A 26,305-nucleotide genomic window follows, 5' to 3' on the forward strand; every position below is an offset into this window, starting at 1 on the left:
CTTCCTGTAACAACGTCTCGAGCTGATCTGTAGGTAAACTGAGTTGCTGCAGTTTGTAGAACGGACGGCAGCACTTTCACGCATTTCTGAGCCGCTTGAAGACACAGTGTCGAAAAAGGTCTCGCAAGCAAACTGATATGGGGAATGTTATGTGCAGCGCGTCAGTTGTCTCACGGCCATAGTTGTAAAAACCACTGATTTTCCTGAAAAAGGTTTCCAAAAGAGGGCTCATGCAGCAAAATGGAGCACGAGCTTGTGAAAAATCTTCTTGTCAGTGAAAATGGACGATTGCATTTTGTTCCGCCTAAGCAAGTTCTACCCAAATCTTGTAGCTGAGATGCGATGTTGTGTCCTCTAGAATGTGGGGAAGGTTTTTCACACATTTCTGAGGTACTAAAGTAATTGCGAGGAAAAACGGATCATAAACAAAACTGACATAGGGGACTGTTGACGTTAAGGTATGAAGCTAGTTACAGTGTTTTAGTGCACATTAGCGTGAATGCCATACCTTTTGCTGGAAAACGGCTCCAAATCAGGACTCACGTAGTTCTTGTGACAGCTTTCTGCTCACCGAGCATGAAAACTTTACTTTTTCTCTCTATATGCATGTCCCATATAAATCATGTGGTTGACCAGAGTTGTTGCGGTTTCTGCAGTGTCTGGCACGTTTTCACACCTTTCCGAGGCAATACAAGAAATGGCGTGAAAAATTCTCTCGTAATCAGAAGTGCTATAGGGGAATGTTGAATGAAGGGTTTCTAGCTAGGCACAGTTTCTTAAGTCCCAGATAGGCAAAAGCCAAAGAGTTTGCTGAACTTGTCTCCAGTTGAGGGCTAATGTAGAGCTTGTGAGACCTTTCTGTTCAGAGTAAATGACAGCTTTCATTTTACTCCATGTATCACAGTCCCACCCAAAAGATGTAGTTGAACAGAGCTGTTGCTTTCTCTAGACCGTGTGGAAGGCTTTTCAAATATTTCTGAGGCAATACACGAAACCTCGACAGAAAGAGTCTTGTAAGCGAAACTGATATAGAGGAATGTTGTGTATATAGCTAGTCACAGTATTCTAATGCCCCAGAGTGCAAACATCTCAGCTACAGTTATAAATCAATTCAAATCAACTTCTTCTATAAGGGACATTGCCTACAGGAATTGTCTTCAGAAAATTGTCTTCTGAGATATATCGAACAGTACTCTTCATGTAACAATATCTCAAGCTGTAGCCGTGTTAGTCTAGTCCAGCTGAAACAAAAAACAGGACTATGTAGCACTTTAAAGACTAACAAGATGGTTTATTAGATGATGAGCTTTCGTGGGCCAGACCCACTTCTTCAGATCAAATTGTGGAAGAAAATTGGCATGACCATATATACCAAAAGGATACAATAAAAAAAAAAGTGAACACATATGAAAAGGTCAAATCAAATTTTAGAACAGAGGGGGGAAGAGGTGGGGAGGTAAATGCCTGTGAGCTAATGATATTAGAGGTGATAATTGGGGAAGCTATCTTTGTAATGGGTAAGATAATTAGCATCTTTGTTGAGACCTTTATGCCGAGGTTTCCCTAGATCTGCTGGGAAGGATCCCCACAAAGAACTCCAATATGCTATTAGACTTCTTGGCTACAAGGGCACACTGTTGACTCATCCAGTTTCTTGTCCACTGTAATCCCCAGGTCTTTTTCTGCTGATCTGTTGCTTAGTCAGTCAGTCCCCAGCCTGTAGCAGTGTTTGGGATTCTGTACTTGTCCTTGTTGAACCTCATCAGATTTCTTTTGGCCCATCCCCACAGTTTGTCCAGGTCACTTTGAACCCTATCCCTACCTTCCAATGTATCTATATCTCCGCCTGCCATAGTGTCTCTGTGAACTTGTTGAAGGTGCAATCCAGACCCTCATCCAGGTCATTAACAAATAAGTTGAACAAAACTGTCCTGAGAACTGATCCTCTTGGGACACTCAACATGATACCAATTGCCAACCAGGCATTGACCCATTGATCACTACCTGTTGAGCCTGACAATCTAGCCAACTTTCTATCCACTTTACAATCCATTTATCCAATCTGTACTTCCTTAACTTGCTGGCAAAAATACTGTGGGAAACCGTGTCAAAAGTTTTGCTACAGTCAAGGCATATATCCACTGCCTTCCACATACCTTGTCATAGAAGTTAATGGGGTTGGTCACGCATGACTTGCCCTTGTTGAATCCATGTGGACTATTCCTGATGACTCTCCCCTCTCCCTAGTGCTTCAAAATGGATTATTTGAGGATTCCCTCTGATTTTTCAGCCTAAGGTGAGGCTGACTGCTTTGTCCTTCCCTTTTAAAAAAAAGACAGGCACAGTTTTTGCCTTTTTTTCCAATCATCTGGGACCTCTCCCAATTGCCACAAGTTTTCAAAGATAATGGCCAATGGATCTTCAATCACATCACCTCAATTCTCTCAGCACCCTCAGATGTATTAGATCCGATTCCATGGATTTGTGAATGTCCAACTTTTCTAAATAGTTCTTAATATGTTCTTTCTCCACCGAGGGCTACTTACTTCCTTTCCATACTGTACAGGCAGTCCCCAGGTTACGTACAAGATAGGGACTGTAGGTTTGTTCTTAAGTTGAATCTGTATGTAAGTCGGAACTGGCGTCCAGATTCAGCCGCTGCTGAAACTGACCGCCAGTTCTGACTTACATACAGATTCAACTTAAGAACCCCAAGTCAGCTGCTGCTGAAACTGATCAGCAGCTGATTCCAGGAAGCCCGGGGCAGAGCAACTGTGCCTCGGGCTTCCTGTAGTCAGCACTGGTCAGTTTCAGCAACGGCTGACTTGGGGACGTCTGGGGCAGAGCAGCTGGGGTGCTGCTGGGTTGGTCCAGTAGCACCGAGGAGCGGTGCTACTGGACCAACCCAGCAGCACCCCAGCTGCTCTGCCCCAGGAGTCCTGATTCAGCCACTGCTGAAACTGACCAGCAGCGGCTGAATCAGGTCGCCTGGGGCAGAGCAGTTGGGGTGCTGCCGGGTTGGTCCAGTAGTGCCCAGAGCGGCGCTGCGGGACCAACTGGCAGCGCCCCAGCTGCTCTGCCCCAGGGTCCACAACAAAAGCCTGGTCTGCTGGGGGGGGCACACTAGCTGCGTCCCCCCCAGCAGACCAGGGACACAGAGAGCAAAGCGGCAGCGGGGGGTGCCTCGCCTCTGAGGCTTTGCTCTGGCCGGACAGCTTTGCTCCCGGTGCCCCTGGTTTGCTGGAGACGGTCCCCAGCAGACCAGGGGCACTGGGAGCAAACCCGCAGCCGCGGCGGGGTCTCCGAGCTTCTGAGGCTTTGCTCTGGCTTTTGCTGCTGCGGGTTTGCTCGCGGTGCCCCTGGTCTGCTGGGGACCGTCTCCAGCAGACCAGGGACACCGCGAGCAAACCTGCAGCAGCGGACCAGGCAAAGCCTCAGAAGCGTGGGAACCCGCCGCTGCTGCGGGTTTGCTCCCGATGCCCCTGGTCTGCTGGAGATGGTCCCCAGCAGACCAGGGGCACCGGGAGCAGCTTTTCTCACCCCGGAGCTCGAGGTGGCTGACCGCTGCCTGTGAGCTCCGGGGCGAGAAAGCCCCATTCGTAAGTGCGGATCTGACGTAAGTCGGATCCGCGTAAGTCGGGGACTGCCTGTATTTCCTAGTGCAGTAGTCTGGAAGCTGACCTTGTCCGTGAAGACAGAAGCAAAAAAAACATTCAGCACTTCATCTTTTCCCATATCATCTGTTGTTAGGTTACCTCCCTCATCCAGTATGGGTCCCACACCTTCCCTGACCACCTTTTTATTGCTAACATGCATGTAGAAACCTTTCTTGTTACCCTTCACATCCCTTGCTAGCCGCAATACAAATTGCACTTTGACCTTCCTGATGACACCCCTGCATGCCCAAGCAATATATTTATACTCCTCCCTGGTCATCTGTCCAAGTTTTCACTTCTTGTAAGCTTCCTTTCTGTGTTTAAGCTTGCCAAGGATTTTACTGTTAAACCAAGCTGGTCACCTACTGTATTTGCTTTTCTTACTATGCATCGGGATGTTTTGTTTCTGCACCTTCAATGAGGCTTCTTTAAAACACAGTCAACTCTCCTGGATTACTTTCCCCTTTGTATTAGAATCCCAGGGGATCCTACCCATAATAAGGGATCTCTGAGGGAATCAAGGTCTGCTTTTCTGAAATCTAGGATCTGTATTTTGCTGCTCTTCTTTCTTCTTTTCTTCAGGATCCTAAAATTCAACCATCTCATGATCACCACTTCCCTGGTTGCCTCCCACAACTACTCCCGCTACTAATTCCTCCCTGTTTGTGAGCAGCAGTTCAAACTGGGCATGGCTCCTGGTTATTTCCTTCAGCACTTATACCAGGAAGTTGTCCCCAACATTCTCAAAAAACTTCCTGGACTGTCTGTGTACTGCTGTATTGGTCTCCCAACAGATGCCAGGGTGATTCAAGTCCCCTGTGAGAACCAGAGTCTGTGATCTGGAAGCTTCTGTTAGTTGTCTGAAGAAAGCCCATCTACTTCATCCACCAGATCTGAGGGTATATAGCAGACACCAACCATGAAATCACCCTCGTTGCTTCCGCCTCAGACCTTAACCCAAAGATTCTAAACAGGTATTTCTCCCGCTTTATACTGGCTCTCTGAGCAATCATACTGCTCTTTAACATACAGTGCAACTCCTCCACCTTTTCTCCCCGTCCTGTCCTTCCTGAACAATTTATACCCTTCTGTGTTTATACCCTTTTACCAGTGATTTTCCTATTCATGTCCATGGAGTGACAGGTGGTACAATGCCTCTCCTCCTGCATTAGCAGGATTAGTGAACTGGTTCCTATGTATGTTGGTAGTGATTATATGAAACCATGAAAATTCTAGGGTTGCCAACTTTCCCAGATGTACTGGTCTGTTCAGTCTGGAAAGTGGCAACACTAGATATTCAGCTTGAATAAACACAAACTCTTTTTGCTCCAACTTTTGAAAAAGAAAGACACACCTATTGTTGGGCTTGTACAAATTGATTTCTTGTATAATATCAATTGAAGACCTAAATCAAACAAAAAGGTGATCCAAGAAACATATTTCCAGTTTATCATATAGGCAAGATGTGGAAATATATAAGGTTCTTTGTTCAGTTGAATTAGAACAGTGCAAAGAGCTCTAAAAAGACTTTCCACTCCAGCCTGGTCAAATTAAGTAGTTCGGGTATGTGGATCCTGTTGTAGATACTATATTTACTTTTGCAAAAATCTCTTATGCAGCTGAGAACTATATATAGCTGTTCTCCCTCTGGATAAGTGGCCTCAGTACATAGAGTGCTTTCTAGAAATGCTGAAAGAGTTTGATTAAAATCCTAGAATAAAATAGGTACTTATCTGCTCTTTGACTGCTTCATATTCACAGTAAGTTATTCTGTTTTCAGTATTTTTTATGTATGTGAAATGTACACAGTCTCTTCTTCTTTACCTGTGGCTAACAATGATAAGCTTTTATCTACGTAATTCCAATATTGTTGGAAAATGTATCAGATTAATGTAATATAATATTGCATGCTTTAGATTAAGCTGAGTTCATTCTTGCAACTGTGCTATTCTGTTTTTAGAAGAGAGCTGTCCTGAATAAAATGACAAAAGGCTTTAAATATAAAGAGTAATACTGAGGGGGAAAATTAAGCCTATATGATAAAAATAAGGCCACTCTATACCATTAATTACTAAGCAATTTTTTTTATTGAAACTGTTAAAAACTGGTGATATGCTGAGGCTGCTGATGTAGTACACAATCCAGACATTCTGCTGATCTTTTACATGAATGGAAACAAGAATTGTTTTAAAAATATAGTTTAAAATATATGAGGAATGGCTCATTTCTATTGTGACTATAATATGATCTATTTTCTTTCAGGTAAAAATGGGTGTCCTTGCTGTACTTATTCTTCCTTTGCTCCTTTTTGGAATCAGTGCAATTATATATATTTATGGAGCAGTTGTTCAGCTAATGTCAAAATCAGCTGTGCAAAACAAAGTGGTAGTGATTACTGATGCCATCTCTGGGCTGGGCAAGGGTAAGTTTACTGGATTTGGAGTTTTTCCCACTGTTTCATACAGTGAATAAATCATTATCTCCAGCACAAGCATTTTCAGGTGACTTTATATGTTTGTCACTTTATATAATATATAATCCCCAGAAAAATAGAGAGAAAGGAAATATAAATATAAGTAAGTACTCCTTTTTGGAATGTGCACTCTTTGTTCCCCTTTAGAGGAACTGCTGCTAATTTTTAGATGGACTATAGTGTTTGTGTTTGTGTGTGTGTGTGTGTGTGTGTGTGTGTGTGTGTGTGTGTGTGTGTGTGTGTGTAATCTCAGTTGAATAAGAAGTGAACATGGAGTTATTTTTAGCATGCAGTCACTGAGATTTAATTACATGTGCAGTAACTGTCAGATGGCGGCATGTCATTATAAGTAGATCATAGAACTGGAAGAGACCTCAGAAAGTCATCAAGTCCAGCCCCCTGCTCTAGGCAGGACCAATCCCAACTAAATCAACCCAGCCAGGGCTTTGTCAAGCCAAGACTTAAACACCTCTAGAGATGGAGACTCCACTACTTCCCTAGGTAACCCATTCCAGTGCTTCACCAGCCTCCTAGTGAAATAGTTTTTCCTAATATCCAACCTGGACCTCTCCCACCGTAACTTGAGACCATTGCTCCTTGTTCTGCCATCTGTCACGACTGAGAACAGCTTCTTTCCATCCTCTTTGAAACCTCCCTTCAGGAAGTTGAAGGCTGCTATCAAATCCCCCCTCACTCTTCGCTTCTGCAGACTAAACAGACCCAAGTCCCACAGCCTCTCCTCATAAGTCATATGCTCCAGCCCCCTAATTATTTTGGTTGCCCTCCGCTGGACCCTCTCCAATGTGTCCACATCCTTTTTGTAGTGGGGGGCCCAGAACTGGACACAATACTCCAGATGTGGCCTCACCAAAGCCGAATAAAGGGGAATGATGACATCTCTGGATCTGCTGGCAATGCTCCTCTTAATGCAACCTAATATGCCATTAGCCTTCTTAGCTACAAGGGCACACTGTTGACTCATATCCAGCTTCTCCCCCAGGTCCTTTTCTGCAGAACTACTACTTAACTGGTTGGTCCCCAGCTTGTAACTATGCTTGGGATTCTTCCATCCCAAGTGCAGAAGTCTGCACTTGTCCTTGTTGAACCTCATCAGATTTCTTGTGGCCCAATCCTCCAATTTGTCTAAGTCATTCTGGACCCTATCTACCTCTCCCCCCAATAATACATATAACCCATGAGTTCTGTACCACTCCACCTCCTTTGGGCCTTGATCATACAAATATTTATATGCATGCTTAACTTTAAGTAAGAGGAGTTCCAAGGTCTTCAGCAGTAAGGTTTGCAGGGTTGGGGTATAACTGAATGGCTTTGCAGTGGCAAACGTACACCAGTGCACTACAGCAGACAATAAGTATAATAGTGGCCACGTGCTATATATCCATACTAGGAGATTCAGCTGGTGTTGCTTGGGTCCTTAACTCAATTAAGATTTTCTTTTAAATAAAAGGAAAATGGACGTGCTTTATTTAACTGATTGTAGTTTTCAAAAATGCTGTGATATTTTTATAAAGTTAATTATTATTTCAGATTTCTTAAAGAATGGATTGTTAAATTTTTCTGATTTAATTTTTTTAATCATTTTTAAAATGGGAATTCTATCATGTAGTTTTTTCTTCATCCCTATAAACTCTTATCCTTCCTTTGTTTCAACAAAAAAGGACTATATTCCAATAACATTTTTTTCTAGTTTTCAAACCTTAAACACTACTCCAAATTGCTCCATTTTATCTCTTTTCTGTAATGTTTATTGCAAAACAAGCCTAATTCCAGGCTCATGCTACTTTTCTGGCTGATCTTTGTCCAGTCTCTTCGAACATTCACTTAGCTTTGTCATTTTGAGGTCTGTACTTGATTTGGTGATTCTATCTCTTTAAAGCGTGTGGACTTACTAATTAGCTAGCCAGTTTCAGGAGGTAGAGAGTTTGAATACACCACCCAGAATAATGAATATGTGTTATTTATCACCAGATCTTTGCTTAATCATCAGATTTCATTTCAGTTATACTTCACAGCAGGCCTTAACATGCCATATGCACATGGAGTGAAGGATTGCTTGAGTCCTTTCAGTGCACTAGCAAGCAATCTGAATAGCTAGAAATGGCAGAAACCATGATGGGAATGGTCAGGCCTAGTAGCTGGGACCACACTGGTATTAGTCATGTCAAGTGGTCAGAGTCATGACCCACCCTCTAGGTTCAAAAAGGTTATGTCCTTTATCCTTTTTAGGGATAAGGCAACAGGTTTGCCATTGCAGCCTGGTAGGCCAGGGTGAAGTTAAATCTACTGAAGAAGAGAGATCAACACGTCTGAAGTTGGTTGAGGTATTTGGCAGCTTGGAGATATTCCTGGTTTTTATTTTCTGTGAAAATCTGCATTGGAAAGTTCACACCTACATGATAGTGCCACTCCTGAAGCATAGTCTTGATTGTCAGTAAATCCTTATCATACATTTTATAATTTTGTTTCTTGGATGTTGATTGCCTAGAATAGAAGGCAGAAGGATGGAAGTTATTCAAAGCCCATGTCATTGAGATAATACTGTCCCAGTCACATAATTGTAGGTGACTGTTTCAATGGCAAAAGGTTTAGATGGATCTAGATATACTAGGATTGGGCATAAGAAAATGCTTTTGTCAGCTGATCAAAAGCTAATTCTGCATTTTGTGTCCAGTTGAAAGTGGAATTCTTCTGTAGCAGCACGGTAATTGAGAACACCACTGGCAAAAACCATTTGATGAATTGTTTATAGATGTTGGCAAACCCCAAGAAGCACTGGATATTCTTGGGTGTTGCCCAAGACAAAATCATGGGCTACGTCTACACTGGCCCCTTCTTCGGAAGGGGCATGCTAATTTTGAACATGGGAATAGGGAAATCCACTTCAAAGTAGGAATAAGAGATCCTCCGGAAAAGGGCTTTATTCCGGAGGATCGCGCCAGTCTAGACGCTTTTTTCCGGCTTTTCCCCAAGCCGGAAAAAAAGCGGCGGCCATGTTTATTTAAATCCGCGGGGGATATTTAAATCCCCCACGGATTTCCCTATTCTGACTTACCTGCTTTGCATGCCTCTTCCGTTTTATGGGGCCAGTGTAGATGTAGCCATAGTGTCCTTTTTGGACTCTAATTCTTATGCCACTAGAAGAGATTGCAAAAATCTATGGACTTCTTGGATGATATAATCTATTTAGTCTTTCCCATGATTCCCAAACAGACTATTTGCTAGAAGACTTTGAAGTATTAACCAGACATGCTGGTTAGGCAAAGTTTGGTTTGCTTAAAAAAAAAAAAGATATAATGTTGTCTAGATAGATTATGATAAATGATTTCAGAACATGCCTAAATATAACATTAACCAAATGCTGGAACATGGTGAGAGTGTTCCAGAGATAAAAGATGACTAGGTGCTGAAAATTTCGATATTGACTACGAAAGGCCGTTTTCCATTCATTGTCCTCCTTGATGCAGAGCAAGTTATAGGCACTGTGTAGGCTGAAACAACAAGGAGTCTTGTGACACCTTAGGGTATGTCTACACTACCCTCCTAGTTCAAACTAGGAGGGTAATGTAGGCATACCGCACTTGCAAATGAAGCCCGGGATTTGAATTTCCCGGGCTTCATTTGCATAAACTGGGCGCTGCCATTTTTAAATCCCTGCTCGTTCGAACCCCGTGCCGCGCGGCTACACGTGGCACGAACTAGGTAGTTCGGACTAGGTTTCCTAGTCCGAACTACCGTTACTCCTTGTGGAATGAGGAGTAACGGTAGTTCGGTCTAGGAAGCCTAGTTCGAACTACCTAGTTCGTGCCGCGTGTAGCCGCGTGGCATGGGGTTCGAACGAGCAGGGTTTTAAAAATGGCGGAGCCCCGCTTATGCAAATGAAGCCCGGGAAATTCAAATCCCGGGCTTCATTTGCAAGTGCGGTATGCCTACATTACCCTGCTAGTTCGAACTAGCGGGGTAGTGTAGACATACCCTTAGAGACTAAAAGATTTAAGGCATAAGCTTAATGTGTAGGTTGAGTTTAATGAAAAGTTTAGACAAGCAGACCCTCTCCAATATTGACCAATGGCAATTTTGGCAAGGGCCTCTCTTTCCTTGGCCAGGAGCCTTTCCTACTTTCCCAGGGGTTGGGCTTACCTCTGCTTCTGGAACTCCCTCCCCTGCTATCTGTCATTCTATAACTGTTGATTCTTCATCTCACTTTTTATTTTTATTTTTCCTTTCCTTTCTCTCACTCGCCCCTGCCTTCTAACAGGGAAGGCTTTTAAAGTCCTCCATCAGGCCTGCAATTGAGACAGCTGATTCCAATCTACCTGGGACTGCTTTCTGCCAGCTGCTCCTAATTATCCTGCAGTCACCCAGCTCTAAGTAGCAGGCCTTTTACCTTTTGGGGTGCCTTTCCCTTACTCTGTAGCAGCCTTTGGCTTTACCTTGTCACATAAGAGATATTTGTTATTGATAATAGTACAGTTCAACACTTAATCACAGAACACTAGGACTGGAAGGGACCTTAAGAGGTCATTGAGTCCAGTCCCCTGCCCTCATGGCAGGACCCAGCACTGTCTAGACCATCCCCGATAGACATTTATCTAACCTGCTCTTCAATATCTCCACAGATGGAGATTCCACAACCTCCCTAGACAATTTATTCCAGTGTTTAACCACCCTGACAGTTAGGAACTTTTTTCCTAATGTCCAACCTAAACCTCCCTTGCTGAAATTTAAGACCATTGCTTCTTGTCCTAGCCTCAGAGGCCAAGGAGAACAATTTTTCTCCCTCCTCCTTGTAATACCATTTTTGATACCTGAAAACTGCTATCATGTCCCCTCTCAATCTTCTCTTTTCCAAACTAAACAAGCCCAATTCTTCCAGTCTTCCTTCATAGGTCATGTTCTCTAGACCTTTAATCATTCTTGATGCTCTTCTCTGGACCTTCTCCAATTTCTCCACGTCTTTCTTGAAATGCGGTGCCCAGAACTGGGCACAATCTCCAAGGCTATGTCTACACTGGCAGCTTCTTGTGCAAGAAAATCTTGCGCAAGGGTTCTTGTGCAAGAACTCTTGCGCAAGAAAATGTCCACACTGCCGTGTGGGAGATGTGCTTTTGCGCAAGAGCATCCATGGCAGTGTAGACGCTCTCTTGCGCAAGAAAGCTCTCATGGCCGTTTTAGCCATAGGGCTTTCTTGCGCAAGAAATCTCTGCCGAGCGTCCACACTGCCCTCTTGTGCAAGAGCTCCCGCACAAGAGGGCTTACACCTGTTAAAAAAAGAGCATAGCTCTTGTGCAAGGAGCCCTATCTTAACACGCTGTACTGTACATTTCCTTGTGCAAAAGCGGGCAGCCAGTGTGGATGCTCTGCAGATTCTTGCGCAAGAACGGCCGTACTTGCACAAGAATCCGCGAGTGTAGACATAGCCCAACTGAGGCCTAATCGGCGCAGAGTAGAGCAGAATGATTTTTTTGTGTCTTGTTCACAACACATCCTAGAATCACATTGGCTTTTTTTGCCACAGCGTCACACTGTTGACTCATATTTAGCATGTGGTCCTCTATAACCCCGTAGATCCCTTTCTGCTGTACTCCTTCCTAGACAATCGCTTCCCATTCTGTATGTGTGAAAGGGTATGTCTACATAAGTCCCCTAGTTCAAACTAGGGAGGCAAATGAAGCATACCAAAGTTGCTAATGAAGCATGGGATTTAAATATCCCATGCTTGATTAGCATATTAGCGGCCGGTTGCCATTTTAAAATGCCGATTAATTCGAGGGAAGGGTTTTGGATTGGACTACTGCGTCTACACACGGTGAGTTAATTCGGGCAACCGGCTGCAAATATGCTAATCAAGCACGGGATATTTAAATCCTGTGCTTCGTTAGCAACTTTGGTATGCTTCATTTGCCTCCCTAGTTTGAACTAGGAGGCAAGTGTAGGCATACCCAAACTGATTGTTCCTTTCTAGAATCATAGAATCATAGAATAATAGGACTGGAAGGGACCTCGAGAGGTCATCGAGTCCAGCCCCCCGCCCTCAAGGCAGGATCAAGTACTAAATGGAGTACTTTCATTTGTCCTTATTAAACTTCATCCTGTTTACCTCAGACCATTTCTCCAATTTGGCCAGATCATTTTGAATTATGACCCTATCCTCCAAAGCAGTTACAACCCCTCCCAGCTTGGTATCATCTGCAAACTTAATAAGTGTACTATCTATGCCAATATCTAAATAGTTGATGAAGATATTGAACAGAACCAGTCCCAAAACAGACCCCCTGCGGAATCCCACTTGTTACTCCTTTCTAGCAGGATTGTGAACCATTAATAACTACTCTCTGGGAATGGTTATCCAGCCAATTATGCACCCACCTTATAGCAGTCCCATCTAAGTTGTATTTGCCTAGTTTATTGATAAGAATATCATGCAAGATCATATCAGATGCCTTATTAAATTCTAGGTATACTATGTGCACCGCTTCTCCTTTATCCAGAAGACTCGTTATCCTATCAAAGAAAGCTATCAGATTGGCTTGTCATGATTTGTTCTTTACAAATCCATGCTGGCTGGTCCCTATCACCTTATTATCTTCCAAGTGTTTGCAGATGTTTTCCTTAATTACTTGCTCCATTATCTTTCCTGGCACAGAAGTTAAACTGACTGGTCTGTAGTTTCATGGGTTGTTTTTATTTCCCATTTTATAGATGGGCACTATATTTCCCCATTTTCAATCTTCTGGATTCTCTTCTGTCTGTTATGATTTTCCAAAGATGATAGCTTAATTATCTACACAGAGGCACAGGATGCAATTCCTCCCCACCCCCCTTTTTTAACAAATAGCATTTGGGCTGCAGTGGGGGACATAAAGGGACAGATAATATTATTTGCCAGATTTTCATTAAAGAAATTGCCTAGGTCTCTAAATTCAGGTTCTGATGAGGGCAAATTTGCCTGGAGAGGATTTGACCCTTGACTGGAGGTCTTTGCAGGAGTCATAGGGCCTACGCAGAGTATTAAGCATGTTTGTTTCTTTCATCAGGCTGCAAAGTCTTTTGGGGGGGGGGGATATATGAGTTATCCTCACTAAGGGTATGTCTGCATTACAAAGTTAACTTCAACTAACAGCCGCTAGTTCGAATTAACTTTAATAGCGGCTATACATACAAACTAGCGGAACACTTAATTTAAACTAGGTAAACCTCATTCTACAAGGAATAACGCCTAGTTCGAATTAAGGGCTGTGTAGCCACTTAATTCAAACTAATTGGAGGCTAGCCCTTCCCAGGTTGCCCTGGAGGCCACTCTGGGCCAAACCAGGGAAACTTTTCTGCCTCCTTCCCGGCCCCGGAGCCCTTAAAGGGGCACAGTCTGGCTACAGAGCTTGTGCCAGTTGCAAGCCTGCCAGCACCCAGCCAGCAGACCCTGCACCTGGCACGGCATGAGCCAGCCACCCGCTGCCACCCAGCCCTTCGCCTCTTCCCAGGACCAGGCTGGCAGCTCCCAGGAGCCTGCCTGGGGCTGCAAGAGACGGGCGCCCACCTGGTCTAGTACGGAGATCATGGACCTCATCGAGGTTTGGGGGGAGGCCTCCCACTTCCATGACCTCCACACTAGGCACAGGAATGTGGCCGTTTAGGGCAGGATAGCTGCCAGCCTGGCCACCAAAGCCACATGCAAATCCAGGATCAGGTTTGCATGAAAATCAAGTTGGTCCAGTGAGACCCCCGACCCTGAGCCCTGAGCTTAGAATATAAGAACATAAGAATGGCCGTACTGGGTCAGACCAAAGGTCCATCTAGCCCAGTAGCCTGTCTGCCGACAGCGGCCAACACTAGGTACCCCAGAGGGAATGGACCGAAGACATTGACCAAGCCATTTGTCTCATGCCATCCCTCTCCAGCCTTCCACAAAATTTGGGCAGGGACACCGTTCCTACCCCCTGGCTAATACCACTCCATGGACCCAACCTCCATGAATTTATCTAACTTCTCTTTAAACACTGTTATAGTTCTAGCCTTCACAGCCTTGGGGTGGAAGCTCTTCTGCAGGGCCTCCTGGATCCTGGCAGCCCCCCAATTAACCCTCCCCCCCTCAACGGCAGCCTGCGGCAAGTGCAGCCGGGCTGATGGCCGAGTGCTGTGATGTGCTGAGTGTGGGCACTGAGGGCACTCCAAGCCAGGACTGCTTTGTTGTCCCTCATCGAGTTAGACAAGCAAGCGGGGAACCCTGAGAACTGTCTGTCCACGGTGGGGGTCGGGTCCCTTTAAGCACAGCCCTCGGCTAGCCTGAGACAGCAGCTTCACACTCTCAGTCCTAACCTGATGCTCTGCCAGCACTGCTTTCAGCCAGCCTTAACTTTGGTTTAGGGTCCACTCAATGTGGACATGCTATTTCAAATTAGCAAAACACTAATTCAAATTAGTTTTTAGGGCTAGATGCACTAATTCCAATTAGCTTAGTTCGAAGTAACTAATTCGAATTAAGTTAATTCGAATTAGTGCTGTAGTGTAGACATACCCTTAGAGCCTGCAGTGTGCAAAAAACTCTCATTGACACCAGTTGGATTAGGCACTACTGCTAACAATAAACAGACTTGAACTGATCTTCTCATTCTTTCCAGGAAATTCTTGAAATCTTGGAGGGAGAGTCTGAGGATGTCATGATTGGGAAATGGAGAGAGTCAAGCAGGTGAAATAGCAGGATTTTCTGGTGTTCTTTAATTACAGTTCAGTGGGCTGCATTCTCATAGATGGCCAGGCTGAGGATAGCAATGCCTCCACCAATCCAGTCAAGCTTCTTTTCCAACAGCAGGTGATTTGTTTTAGCAAATTCAGTATCCATGAAATTGCCAAAGGCTCTGCATATTGAGCACAGCAATCTTCCGGTGTAGACAAGGCCCACACTCAGAGCTTCATCTGAAGTTTGGATTGGCCCTTGTATGAGGTTGCTAGACTTCATGTGCATATAAGAAGGGGTCTGTTTGGGGAACCCAATCCTGTTCTGTCCAGTCACGTTATCTCTCATGAGGCTGAACCTCATTTGTGGTCTCACTCCTCACAGAACAGGCAGAGGTTGTTCAGATGGCATTATTCATTTTCTTGATCTGAATGATAACTTTGAATCCAATCTATCTGTGTAGATTCAGGTCCAGTTATTGCTGGGGGTCAGGGAGAGGCAGAGACTGGTCCAGTTGATGGTGTATTTCTTGGCCTATTTTGCAACTATGCTTCCTCAAGTTGCAATTCTCCATTTGTTCTCATTGGCGTAACTACAGTTGTGGGACCCTGAGCCCAGTCTATGCATTATTAAACAGTTACATTTCTGACTATTTCACTTTGTACTGAGATGCCCTTATAAACATACTATTTGGTTTCAGTTTCTTTTTATAGCTGTGCTGAAAGAAGCAGTTAATATTTCACCAGCTTGATAATATCAGCATTCTTAATTACAAGCAGTAGCCTTATTTCTTCACTTTTTCACTTCAACTAAAAGAAATTTGCCATGAGGTAATCCCTGTGATTAAAGATTTCAGTATTTTCCAAAATTGTATCATTTATAGTTAGTTTTCCTTTTATATACATTTTAATCATAAAATTAAAGTAAAGCATAGCTGCTATCTAATGAAGTCTTATTAGATACCAGTGGCCCACTCTTATGAAAGGCTGCAGCAACTCTGGATTTCCATGGCTTATTCCAGAAATCTAGGCTTTGGTTTTTATTTGAATAGCATAAAATCCTTCCCCAGACAACTCAAAGGAAAACTCTACAAACTTCTCCCCCCACAAACTCACCAAAGGGGTCTTCTACATGGCTATATATAAACTACAGATTTTTATAGGTTGTTGTAATCAGACCAAAATCCACTGTCTTTATTAAGACCATGATTTTTAATGTCTAGTACTCACATATAGTAGCTGAAATTATTCCTTCCAATGTGGTAATACTTTGCATTTGTAGAAAGACTGTCATCTGCCTTCAAGTAGCACAGGGGTACCAGGTGAATTTGTGCAGCCAATGTTGACATCTGTACCACATCAATCTCACTGCAGTTGTTAGTGAGTGTGATGATCTATCAAGATTCTACAGCTGTGGTGCTCTCTCTTCTTTGGCAAGTGAGAAATTTGCTTATGCTAAGCTCAGTGTATTGGAAGCTTACTGACACTATAGCCAATCTGCCTTGCCAGCAAACTCTTTAGACATCTGTCAGTAATAATCTTGCCTAGTGTGTAAAGGTCAGTGAACCTCAACTATCAAGTTTAATAGAGATGCTTTTCTCTAAAGGGTTCAGCGCCTCTTACTTAACACCCACAAATCTGTTGCACAATTTATTAATTTAGTTGGTGTAGATATATTCTCCAATCAAAGCCCTGAGTTTGTTTATGGTATAAGCAAAATACGTTTAACAGAAGGAGATATACTTGGTATCATAAAAATCTAAGAAATAAGGATAGAAATGATTACAAACAAATGAAAATAAAAATATGCCCCAAGGAAAAAACCCCAACAAACTAGAGGAGCGCGGCGCATGAGCAGCCCCCGCCCTGGGCCCATGGTGCATGCACGGCACCAGCCCCGGGCATGCGGCACATGTGTGGTGCCAGCCCTGAGCATGCGGTGCACACGTGGCCCCACTCCTGGATGCACGGCGCATGTGCGGCCCCGCCCCCAGACATGCGGCATATGCGTGGCCCTGCCACCAGGTGCCCAGCAGCCCCAAAAGGTTTGGGGACCACTGGCATATAGACACCATGCATTTTTTCCCTTTGCTTGTTAGCTTAATAACTTTGTTTATCTTGTCTGAAAATATATTTTCATTGTCTCTGCCTCATGGGCAGGCAAGTCAGACAAGGAAATCCACATTCCTTTGTCTAGATTAGATTCATTTTCAACATTGCCTGTCAAACACATTTTAAGGACATAATTCCAATACATTTCTATAACTTTTTGTACACACCCTTTTTAGTTGCAATGCATTTTGAGACCTCTGTGTTTTCATTTGCATATGATACCTTAATAACATGAGGTGCAGTGAATCTGTCCTCATAGAGAACCACCAATTGGCTTCCGTGTCACATTTAGCTACCTAGATTAAAGACAGTACTGGCCCAGTTACACGAACTGCAAATTAAATCCCATGTTGCAGTGTAAATGTAGCCTCGGAGTTGTGATCTGCAAGCTTTTGGCCTCTTCAGAGTTTGATTAGATTGAGGAGCTGTAGTGCACCATTCTGCCAACTTTTAATATTGTACAATATGCCAATCTGTTTTGTACTAACTGTTCATGTACATTGCCTGTACCATGGAGGGGGTTTATGTTTCTTTGGTTTTTTTTGTTTGCTTTTTCCAAAATTAATGAACTTTGAAAAAACATTCAGTTTCATCAAAACAGAACAATAATTTCAAAGTGAAATTACTCCAGCTGACTTGTTATTATTCCTTATTTACATATTTATTTTCCAGAATGCTCTCGAGTCTTTCACTCTGGAGGAGCTAGGCTAGTGTTGTGTGGCAAGACATGGGAAAAGTTAGAAGCCTTGTATAATGCTTTAATCAGTGTGGCAGACCCCAGCATGGTAAGTATGTGCTCTCCTTGCTCTGTGCCTTGACAGACCTAGATGGAAAATATTAATGTGTTGATTGGTATAGTTTTCACATAGAAAAGAGTATAGAAAAGCGATTGTTAGGATGTTTATACAGTGTGGGACTGAGCCATACTTGCGTCCCGGGCAGCAGGCGTGCAGCCCCGCTCCTGGGCGCATGGTGCCTGATTAACATGGTAAGGGGCGCCATACCCCCGGGCACATGGTGCATGCACAACCCCACCCCCGGGCGCCAACCTATGGGGGTGCCTGTTTGAAGTGGTAAGGGGCACCACACATCCGGGCACACGGTGTGTGCATGGCACCCCTTCATCAGGCACCCCCCATGGGTTGGAACCCCGGGCAGCTGCCAAGCTAGCCCCCCCCACCCTTAATCCAGCCCTGTGTTTATAGCATGTATAAAGTCCATTTTCAATCCTAGTGCCACAATTTCCTAAAGTCATATTTAGATCCTCAAATATATACAACCTGATTTCCAGAAGTGCCAAAAGTCCACAAGCTCTACAGAGACCAAAGGAAGTGGTTGGCACTCAGCCTATTTTTTTTTTGAAAGCAGGCCACTTTCATTGAGGTCCATAAAATAGCACATGGCCCCGAGGTTTTTAGTCATCTGGTTTTGAAGTGCTTGGCCCCAATACTCCAACTTCCATTTCTGCTCCAATTTAACAAAAATCAACATGCATATCAATTACAGAGACTAGCCCAGGTTTTCTGCTCATGTTGAGCTTTATGCTTTCTCATAGTTTTCCTGACCCTGGAGCTGGTCAAAGTGTAGGTCAGCCACAGCATCTCTAACTTCTCTGCTGTCCACATGGTCATAAAGCTTGGGATAAGCCAAGTTGAAAAGCTAGCCTGGCCACAACCCTTTATTCTATGGGTCATCTGCCCCCAATACTGAGTGGCTGGGAAAGGTAAAAAATGAGTCAAGCTGGTGTCCAGGTACATCTTTTATGCTGTGGTGGACTAAGTAGAGTGAAGTATATGTCAACATTGTGCCACAAGGGAGAATGAGCCCTATGATAGGGACTGTGATTTCAAACTTGTGAGATAATGGCCTGCTAGTAGGTAGTTCTCACTTTGGGTATGTCTACACAGCAAAGTTATTTCAAAACTTTTAGTTATAAGCTGGGGACACATCTGTTGGAAGTAACGGAGGAGGAGAAGGACCTCAGAGTCCTGGTTGATTATGGGATGACTATGAGCCACCATTGTGACATGGCCGTGAAAAAGGCTAATACAGTCTTGGGATGTATTAGGCGAGGTATTTCCAGTAGGGATAAGGAGGTGTTAGTGCCATTATACAAGGCATTGGTGAGACCCCATTTGGAATACTGTGTGCAGTTCTGATCTCCCATGTTTAAGTAGGATGAATTCAAACTGGAACAGGTACAAAGAAGGGCCACTAGGATGATCCGAGGAATGGAAAACCTGTCTTATGAAAGGAGACGCAGGGAGCTCGGCTTGTTTACCTTAACCAAAAGAAGGCTGAGGGGGGACATGATTGCACTCTTTAAAAATATTAGAGGGATAAATATTAGAGGGAGGGAGAGGAATTATTTAAGCTTAATACCAATGTGGACACAAGAACAAATGGATATAAGCTGGTTAGTAGGAAGTTTAGACTTGAGATTAGACGAAGGTTTCTAACCATTAGAGGAGTGAGGTTCTGGAACGGCCTTCCAAGGGAAGTAGTGGGGGCAAAAGATCTATCTGGCTTCAAGATTAAACTAGATAGCTGTGTCTACACTGGCCGCTTGAATTTCCACAGAAGCACTGACGATCTCATGTAAGATTGTCAGTGCTTTTGCGGAAATACTATGCTGCTCCAGTTCGGGAAAAAGTCTTTTTCCGAAAAACTTTTGCGCAAAAGGGCCATTGTAGACAGCTGAGATTTGTTTTCGGCAAAAAAGCCCCGATCGCGAAAATGGCGATCGGGGCTTTTTTGCGGAAAAGCGCGTCTAGATTGGCCATGGACGCTTTTCCGCAAAAAGTGCTTTGCGGAAAAGCATCCTGCCAATCTAGACGTGCTTTTCTGCAAAAAAGCATTTCCGGAAAATCATGTCAGTCTAGACGTAGCCGATGGGTTTATGAAGGGGATGGTTTGATTAGATAACATGATCTTGGTAACTAATTGACCATTCATTATCAGTGGGAAATAGGTCAAAAGAGGGATGATAGGAGTTACTATAGAGAACTTTCTGGGTGTCTGGCTGGTGAGTCTTGCCCACATGCTCAGGGTTTAGCTGATCTCCATATTTGGGGTCGGGAAGAAATTTTCCTCGAGGGTAGATTGGCAGAGGCCCTGGAGGTTTTTCGCCTTCCTCTGTAGCATGGGGTACAGATCATAGCTGGAGGATTCTCTGCATCTTGTGGTCTTCAAAGCATTTGAAGGCTTCAATATCTGAGATATAGGTGAGAGGATGATTCTAGGAGGGGGTGGGTGAGATTCTGTGGCCTGCACTGTGCAGGGGATCAGACTAGATCAGTGGTCCCCAACATGGTGCCCGCGGGCATTTGTGTGCGCTCGCCAAGTGCTCAGAGCTGGCCTGGCCCCGGGCACATGACACATGCGTGGTGCCAGAGCCAGCCCCAGGCGCATGGCTCACGGTGAGCGCCGGCCCCGGGAGCGCTGCAGATTGGCCGCCCGCGCTCTGGGTGTACGGTGCTTGGGGGGAGCGCTGGCCCCGGATGTGCAGCGCTTGGGGGGGGGCAGAGCGCCGGCCCTGGGCGCGCGGCGCTTGCAGGGTGCACCGGCCCCGGGCGCGTGGTGCTTGGGAGGGGGGAGCGCCGGCCCCGGGCACGTGGCGCTTGCAGGGTGCGCCGGCCCTGGGCGCGTGGCGCTTGGGATGGGGGAGCGCCGGCCCCGGGCACGTGGCGCTTGCAGGGTGCGCCGGCCCCGGGCGCACAGTACTTGGGGGTAAGCGCCGGCCCCGGGTGTGCGGCTATGGGGGGGGCCCTGCTCCCAGGCATGTGGCTATGGGGGGGCCCCGCCCCCGGACGCGCAAATGTCCCCGCCCTCTGGCGCCCGGCGGGCGAACGGCCACGCCCCCTGGTGCCCGGCAACCTCAAATGGTTGGGGACCACTGGACTAGATGATCATAATGGTCCCTTCTGACCTTAAAATCTATGAGTCTATGAGAAAATAACTTTACCAGTGTCTACACAGCCAAACCACTATTTCGAAATTAAATCGAAATATTGGAGGGCTTATTTCAAAATTGGTAACTCTCATTCCATGAGGAATAGCACCAATTTCGAAATTCCTGTTTCAAAATAAGCCCTGTATAGAGGCTTAAATAAGTGCTGTATAGACTCTTATTTTGAAATGGGGGCCTCCAGCCCTTCCCAGGCTGCCCTGGTGGCCACTCTGGACACAACCAAGAAAACGCCTCTCCCTCCTTTACTCCCTGGAGCACTTAAAGGAGTAGATTCTGGCCACAGTGTCTGTGCCAGCTCCAAGCCAGCCAGCCCAGAGCCAGCAGTCGCTGCACCTGACCCAGTGGCCCCAGCATGAGACAGGCAGCCAGTGCCAGCCAGCCAGGCCTCCACCGCTCCCCAGGACCAGTCTGCCAGCTCCCAGGAGCCTGCCAGGGGCTGGAAAAGGCGGGCACCTGCCTGGTCCAGTGTGGAGATCAGGGACCTAATTCAGGTTTGGGGGGATGCCTCCAACATCCATGATCTCCGCACTAAACAGAGGAACGCAGCCGTCTACAGGCGAATGGCTGCCAGCCTGGCCACCAAAGGCCACGAGAACCCAGGAGCAGATTCGCATGAGAATCAAGGAGCTGTGGCAGGCGTATGCCAGGGCCACAGGGGACAGCTCCCAACCAGGGGCAGACCCAGATCCCTATTTTGATGCCGTGGACTACATCGTGGGGGGAGGACGGTCCGTGCTCCTCCGGTGCCCCTGGGGCAGAGCTTGCTGCCTCCTGCTGCTCCAGCCCCTGCTGCGTCCCCAGGTAGTGCTCCTCTTCCCACTCCTTCTCCCCCTCCCGCTTCTTCCTCCCCACTCCCCGCCTCCCCAGGGACACCGAGGCTCCCGCACTCATGATGCTGGGAGACAGTTGGGCCGGCGACACCCCCAACCCTGAGCCTTCTCCTCCCCCTTCCTCTCTCTGCCAGCTCCCTCCTCCCAGGTTTCCCCCTTCCCCTCTCCCCCACCGTCCCTCCTCCCCCCTCCCACCTTCTTTCCCCAGTCTCACCTCAGTTTCATTCCTTCCCATCCCAGTTTTGTTCAGTAAAGAGGCTTTGTTGTAATGAACACGTGTCTTTTATTGTACAGCAGGAAGTGGGTTAGGGAGGGGGAAGTGGAAGGACGTGAGGGAGAAATAAGGCACAAGCCCCCAGTGGGGCACTCCAGGATCAAGAGGCAGCGTTGGGAAAAGGGGGCACTCCCTCCACATCAGCTCCAGCCGGCGGGGAGTGGTCAGCCCGCCCCCCTCCGCGCTGAGGAGCAGAGGTGGGGTGGGATCCTGTTTTGGTTCCCTCTCTCCCCGGCCTTCAAACCCTACCCCATCACCCTTTCACGGAGCGCCGTGGGCCCCTTCGGGACTCACCTGCCAGCTCCAGGATCTGCAGCAACAGGCGCCTGGACGCGGTGCCTCAGCACTCGGCTGAGCACGCCTTGGGTGCGGGATGCGGGATGCAGGCAGACCGGACCAACCCAACACTGAGTGGAGGCAAGCCTGGCTGGGCAGGCGTGTGGCGCAGCACAATCCCAGCCCCAGTGCACTCCCAGGTTCTGCCCCCCGTGGCGGGTAGGGGAGACCCAGGGTTGGGGAGTCTCGTCCACACGGCAGTGCAGCAGGCACGCGCCACGTGATAGAGTGACTCTGGGCAGCTGCCTGGATAGCCCGTCACTTATTCCGGCCCTGGTCACGGGCCGCATGCTGTGCAGGCCTGATTTATAGTGTGAGGCACATTAGTGATCATCATTTTCACTTTTTACTTTCTAAACTTTCATTACAAGAATTATCTAAGGCTTCAGTTTCCTATACTGTCATAATCTCGTGTCTTTCACTGAGACCCCTGCTCCACCAGTGGAGTGAGGTGCATCCTCCAACTCCCCAAGTCATCAGCAGGGCGTGAGTATGTGTAATCACAATTGTGTATAGGCTATATTCATGTTACCACATGGGCTAATTGAATCAATTTATGTAGTTATTGCTTTAAGCATCTTGCTGTGTGTATTTTTAATACCTATCGCTCGCAATAAAGGTTGGTTTATAGGCATAGTTGCTGTGGTTCCTGAAACTTCCCTGATGTAGAACTCAATAGCTTTTAACTTTTGTGACCAAGAGTGGGGGACAAGCCTAGTGGACTTTTTGGTCAGATTGGTGAGCCTAATATTCAAAATTATATTCCAAAACTCCCTGGTTTACAGAAGTGCAGTAGGGCAAGGGCACCCTTTAGGGAGGGCAGAGGGGCTGAAGCCCTCCTCCCCATTCCTACGGATGCTGCTTGTTACTTGCACTTGCCCTGGAAGCCTGGGTAGGAGTGCACCATGCCGCCGCCTCTTCCAGCAGAGCACCCCAGCCAGCTCTTACTGAAGCAGCACACCAGGGCACACCACATTACTTTTTCTTCTAACAAGGGCTAGAAATTGACTAGTGTTGATTCCTGTGAGAATGGGTACAAAGGAAAAGCAATATTCTCAAAATGATGGTAAGAGTACTTCCTTTGCATACAACACTAAATAGAGTGCAGATACATTCTTCTTTCATATAACCTTGTATGTCTGAAATAACAACGTGCTATTTTTTTTAAATAGACATTTACACCAAAGCTCATACTTCTGGATCTCTCAGATATAAACTGCATTCAGGATGTAGCTAAGGAAATATTGGATTGCTACGGATGTGTGGATATACTGATCAACAATGCTAGTATGAAAGTGAAAGGAGCAGTGCAAAGTATCTCATTGGAATTGGATAAAAAGATTATGGATGTCAACTATTTTGGACCCATAACACTAACAAAAGGTATGCTGTTTTTTCCTTCTTTTTAAAGTGCTATTTAAATACCAGATGCCAATTATTGTGGCATGGCTTGGGTCAAATTTTGCTTTCAACTGAGTGTAAATCAGGAGCATCTGTACTGAAACTTGGTGGTGTGGGATTGGAGCAAATGAGAACATAATCAGGCCCTGTGAATTTGAAGAGAAGCATGTTTACAGGCCCGGCCCATGGGCAAGACAAGCGAGGTGGATGCCTTGGGCCCCACCCATCCGGCTGCTCATTCAGAGCTCCATAATGCCCTGCTTCCAGCCCCCCCACCTGGCTGCTCACTGGGGCTCCCCGCTGCCCTGCCCCCAGCCCCCCCCACACTTGGCTCAGGCACACGGCTTTGGGCCCCACAGACTGTTTGGCCGAGGTTGTGTTTATCAATGAATTTTATGGTTTCATTTGCAAAACACCCACTTGTGAGTTTCCAGTGTCCTCTGTAGGTATGAACTTCTGCTGTACTGTAAAGACCTCTATTTTCACAAGTCAGCAAGCTGAAAATGTGCCCTGATAAGAGTGCGCCCATCACACAACTGTGCACAAATCTGAGGAGCACTTAGGGCTCAATCATGCAAGGTGCTGAACACTCTGGTCTTGATGCAGCAAAACACTTAGGCATCTTAACTTTTATTCCTACTGGTACTTGGTATCTGCCAGTCCCTTTGCACTCCAGCTCCTTGCATGCACTGAAATAACTGTAGGAAAGTATTTTTAAACAGTACTGGCTGATTTTTAATTGGGTCCAGGTGTCCTGATTAACCTGTCTTCATTGATTCTAGGAAATTCTTGATTAACTCCAGGTATGTTAATTGACCTGCCAGCCTTAATTATTTCTAGCAAATTCTTAGTTACTCCAGAGTAGCCCTTTGTAGTTTACCCAAGGAAAAAGGATGTGTTTAATCTTGGGCTATTGTACCTGCCTTGTACCAATCTGTTAGCGAACTGGTCTGATCCTGTCACAGGACTCACTCCTGTGGAGATTTCCCCTATTATTAGAGTGACTTAATTCTCCCACTGCTCTATGGGTCTTCCCATAAGAGCTTCAGAAGGGGAGAACCCTGTTTACTTGGATTCCCAGGCCCTTATTCTCATCTAAAAAAAGGGCAATAGTTATGGCCAGTTTCTCCTTCCCACTTATACTCCCTTTTTCAGTTCACTTTTCATACTGCAGTTCATGCTTCCCACCTGCCTCACAGAAGGTTAGAGTCAATCCCATCCCAAAAATTGAATACCTCATTTACCAGTTGTACCACAGCCCCAGTGTGGTGTATAAATATCCTTTTCCAAGGTCCTTGTGGAACCTGTCTCATTAACTTGCCCATAAACGCCTTATGAGATGGACTGTTCCTAGCACAGTCCAAACATCTTTCCAGGTGTGATTCAAAACAGCCACCATACCTGGCCACCACCACAACATTTTTAAAGTCCTCTGTGCTTCTTCAAATCCCAGTTGTCCCACTGCCAGGCTCCTATGCACATAGCTTAGGAAGGCTGTCTGACTACTCTCAGGGCATAGCATCACTGGTCCTTCAGCTGTAAAAGTTCATCAAATACTTTCCCTCAGTTCCACTTTTGGTACATGTATGCATCTCAATTTTGTGATGCCCATCAGTCCTGGATCAGATTTTTTCAATTCCTGTGTGTGATGTGTCTTCCCTGATCTGTATCCACCCCACTTCTTGTTATTACTACCTTGGCCATGAAGGTGCCTCTGTGGCTGCCACTTTGCTACTGGATGTGACAGGTACTTTGCTTAAGGACTTGTCCTTCTACGAGCTTTAATATTAATACTGATTCATGGAAAAGGATGACTGAGCTCCCTCACTTGTCTCACAATGCACACAATTTCCATCCAGAAACTATACCCTTTCTTAACCTGATTAAGGTTGGCTGCCTGGAACACCTGGTGCTGGGTTTTACCTGAGGTAGCCTTTCACTGGTATGAGGTCCCAACCAGATGTGCTATGGCTGCAGGTTCTTTTAGTATTTTGGCTTTGACATTATCAGCTTGTAACTTCAGCAACTGTTTTGCAATATGCTGTTCACTTATTTGTCCTTGTAAAATAATGTGCAAGTTTAGCAACTAGAGAGGATCATGGCCATTACTTCCAGTATAACAGTCAGATATTTGATTTTTCCTGTCCCCCAATAGGTACACGCGACTCCTTTTCAAATCACCCATATTTATATTCCACTGTGCTTTGACATTGAGAGGAAAAGCTATGGGTCAGTCCTCATTCCACGAGGAGTAATAGTTAATTCGAACTAAGGGTTTATCTTGGAATCTTGCTTCTCTGCCGCATATAGACACGGGCAGTTACTTCGGGCTAGTCAGTTTCCAAAATGGCGACCGGCCAGGAATATGCTAATCAAGCATGGGATATTTAAATTCAGTGCTTCATTAGCAATTTCAGTCACCCTCATTAGCCTCCTTAGTTCGAACTAGGGGGCTAGTGTAGACGGACCCATAGATCTGTGTTTAAATCACATCCACTAGTAGTGTCAAAGGGAACAGGTAAAAAGGTTTCTCCCTGTCTGGGGAAGCTAGTGTTGGGACAC

The 26,305-nt window shown here is 45.7% G+C and overlaps 1 protein-coding gene across 1 annotated transcript in view; it reads left to right on the top strand.

The window, feature by feature from the left end:
- Positions 1-5,261: 5,261 nt before the first annotated feature.
- Positions 5,262-26,305, top strand: part of DHRS7C (dehydrogenase/reductase 7C) — a 44,058-nt gene continuing 23,014 nt past the window's right edge. Inside the window, exons 1-4 of the mRNA XM_075903563.1 lie at positions 5,262-5,416; positions 5,919-6,078; positions 17,605-17,717; positions 23,515-23,725. Of these exons, the coding sequence (XP_075759678.1) occupies positions 5,925-6,078; positions 17,605-17,717; positions 23,515-23,725 (478 nt within the window). The 5' untranslated portion in view covers positions 5,262-5,416; positions 5,919-5,924. The remainder of the gene's footprint in view (positions 5,417-5,918; positions 6,079-17,604; positions 17,718-23,514; positions 23,726-26,305) is intronic.

Source organism: Pelodiscus sinensis, chromosome 20, assembly GCF_049634645.1.
Source record: "Pelodiscus sinensis isolate JC-2024 chromosome 20, ASM4963464v1, whole genome shotgun sequence".
NCBI lineage: Eukaryota > Metazoa > Chordata > Testudines > Trionychidae > Pelodiscus > Pelodiscus sinensis.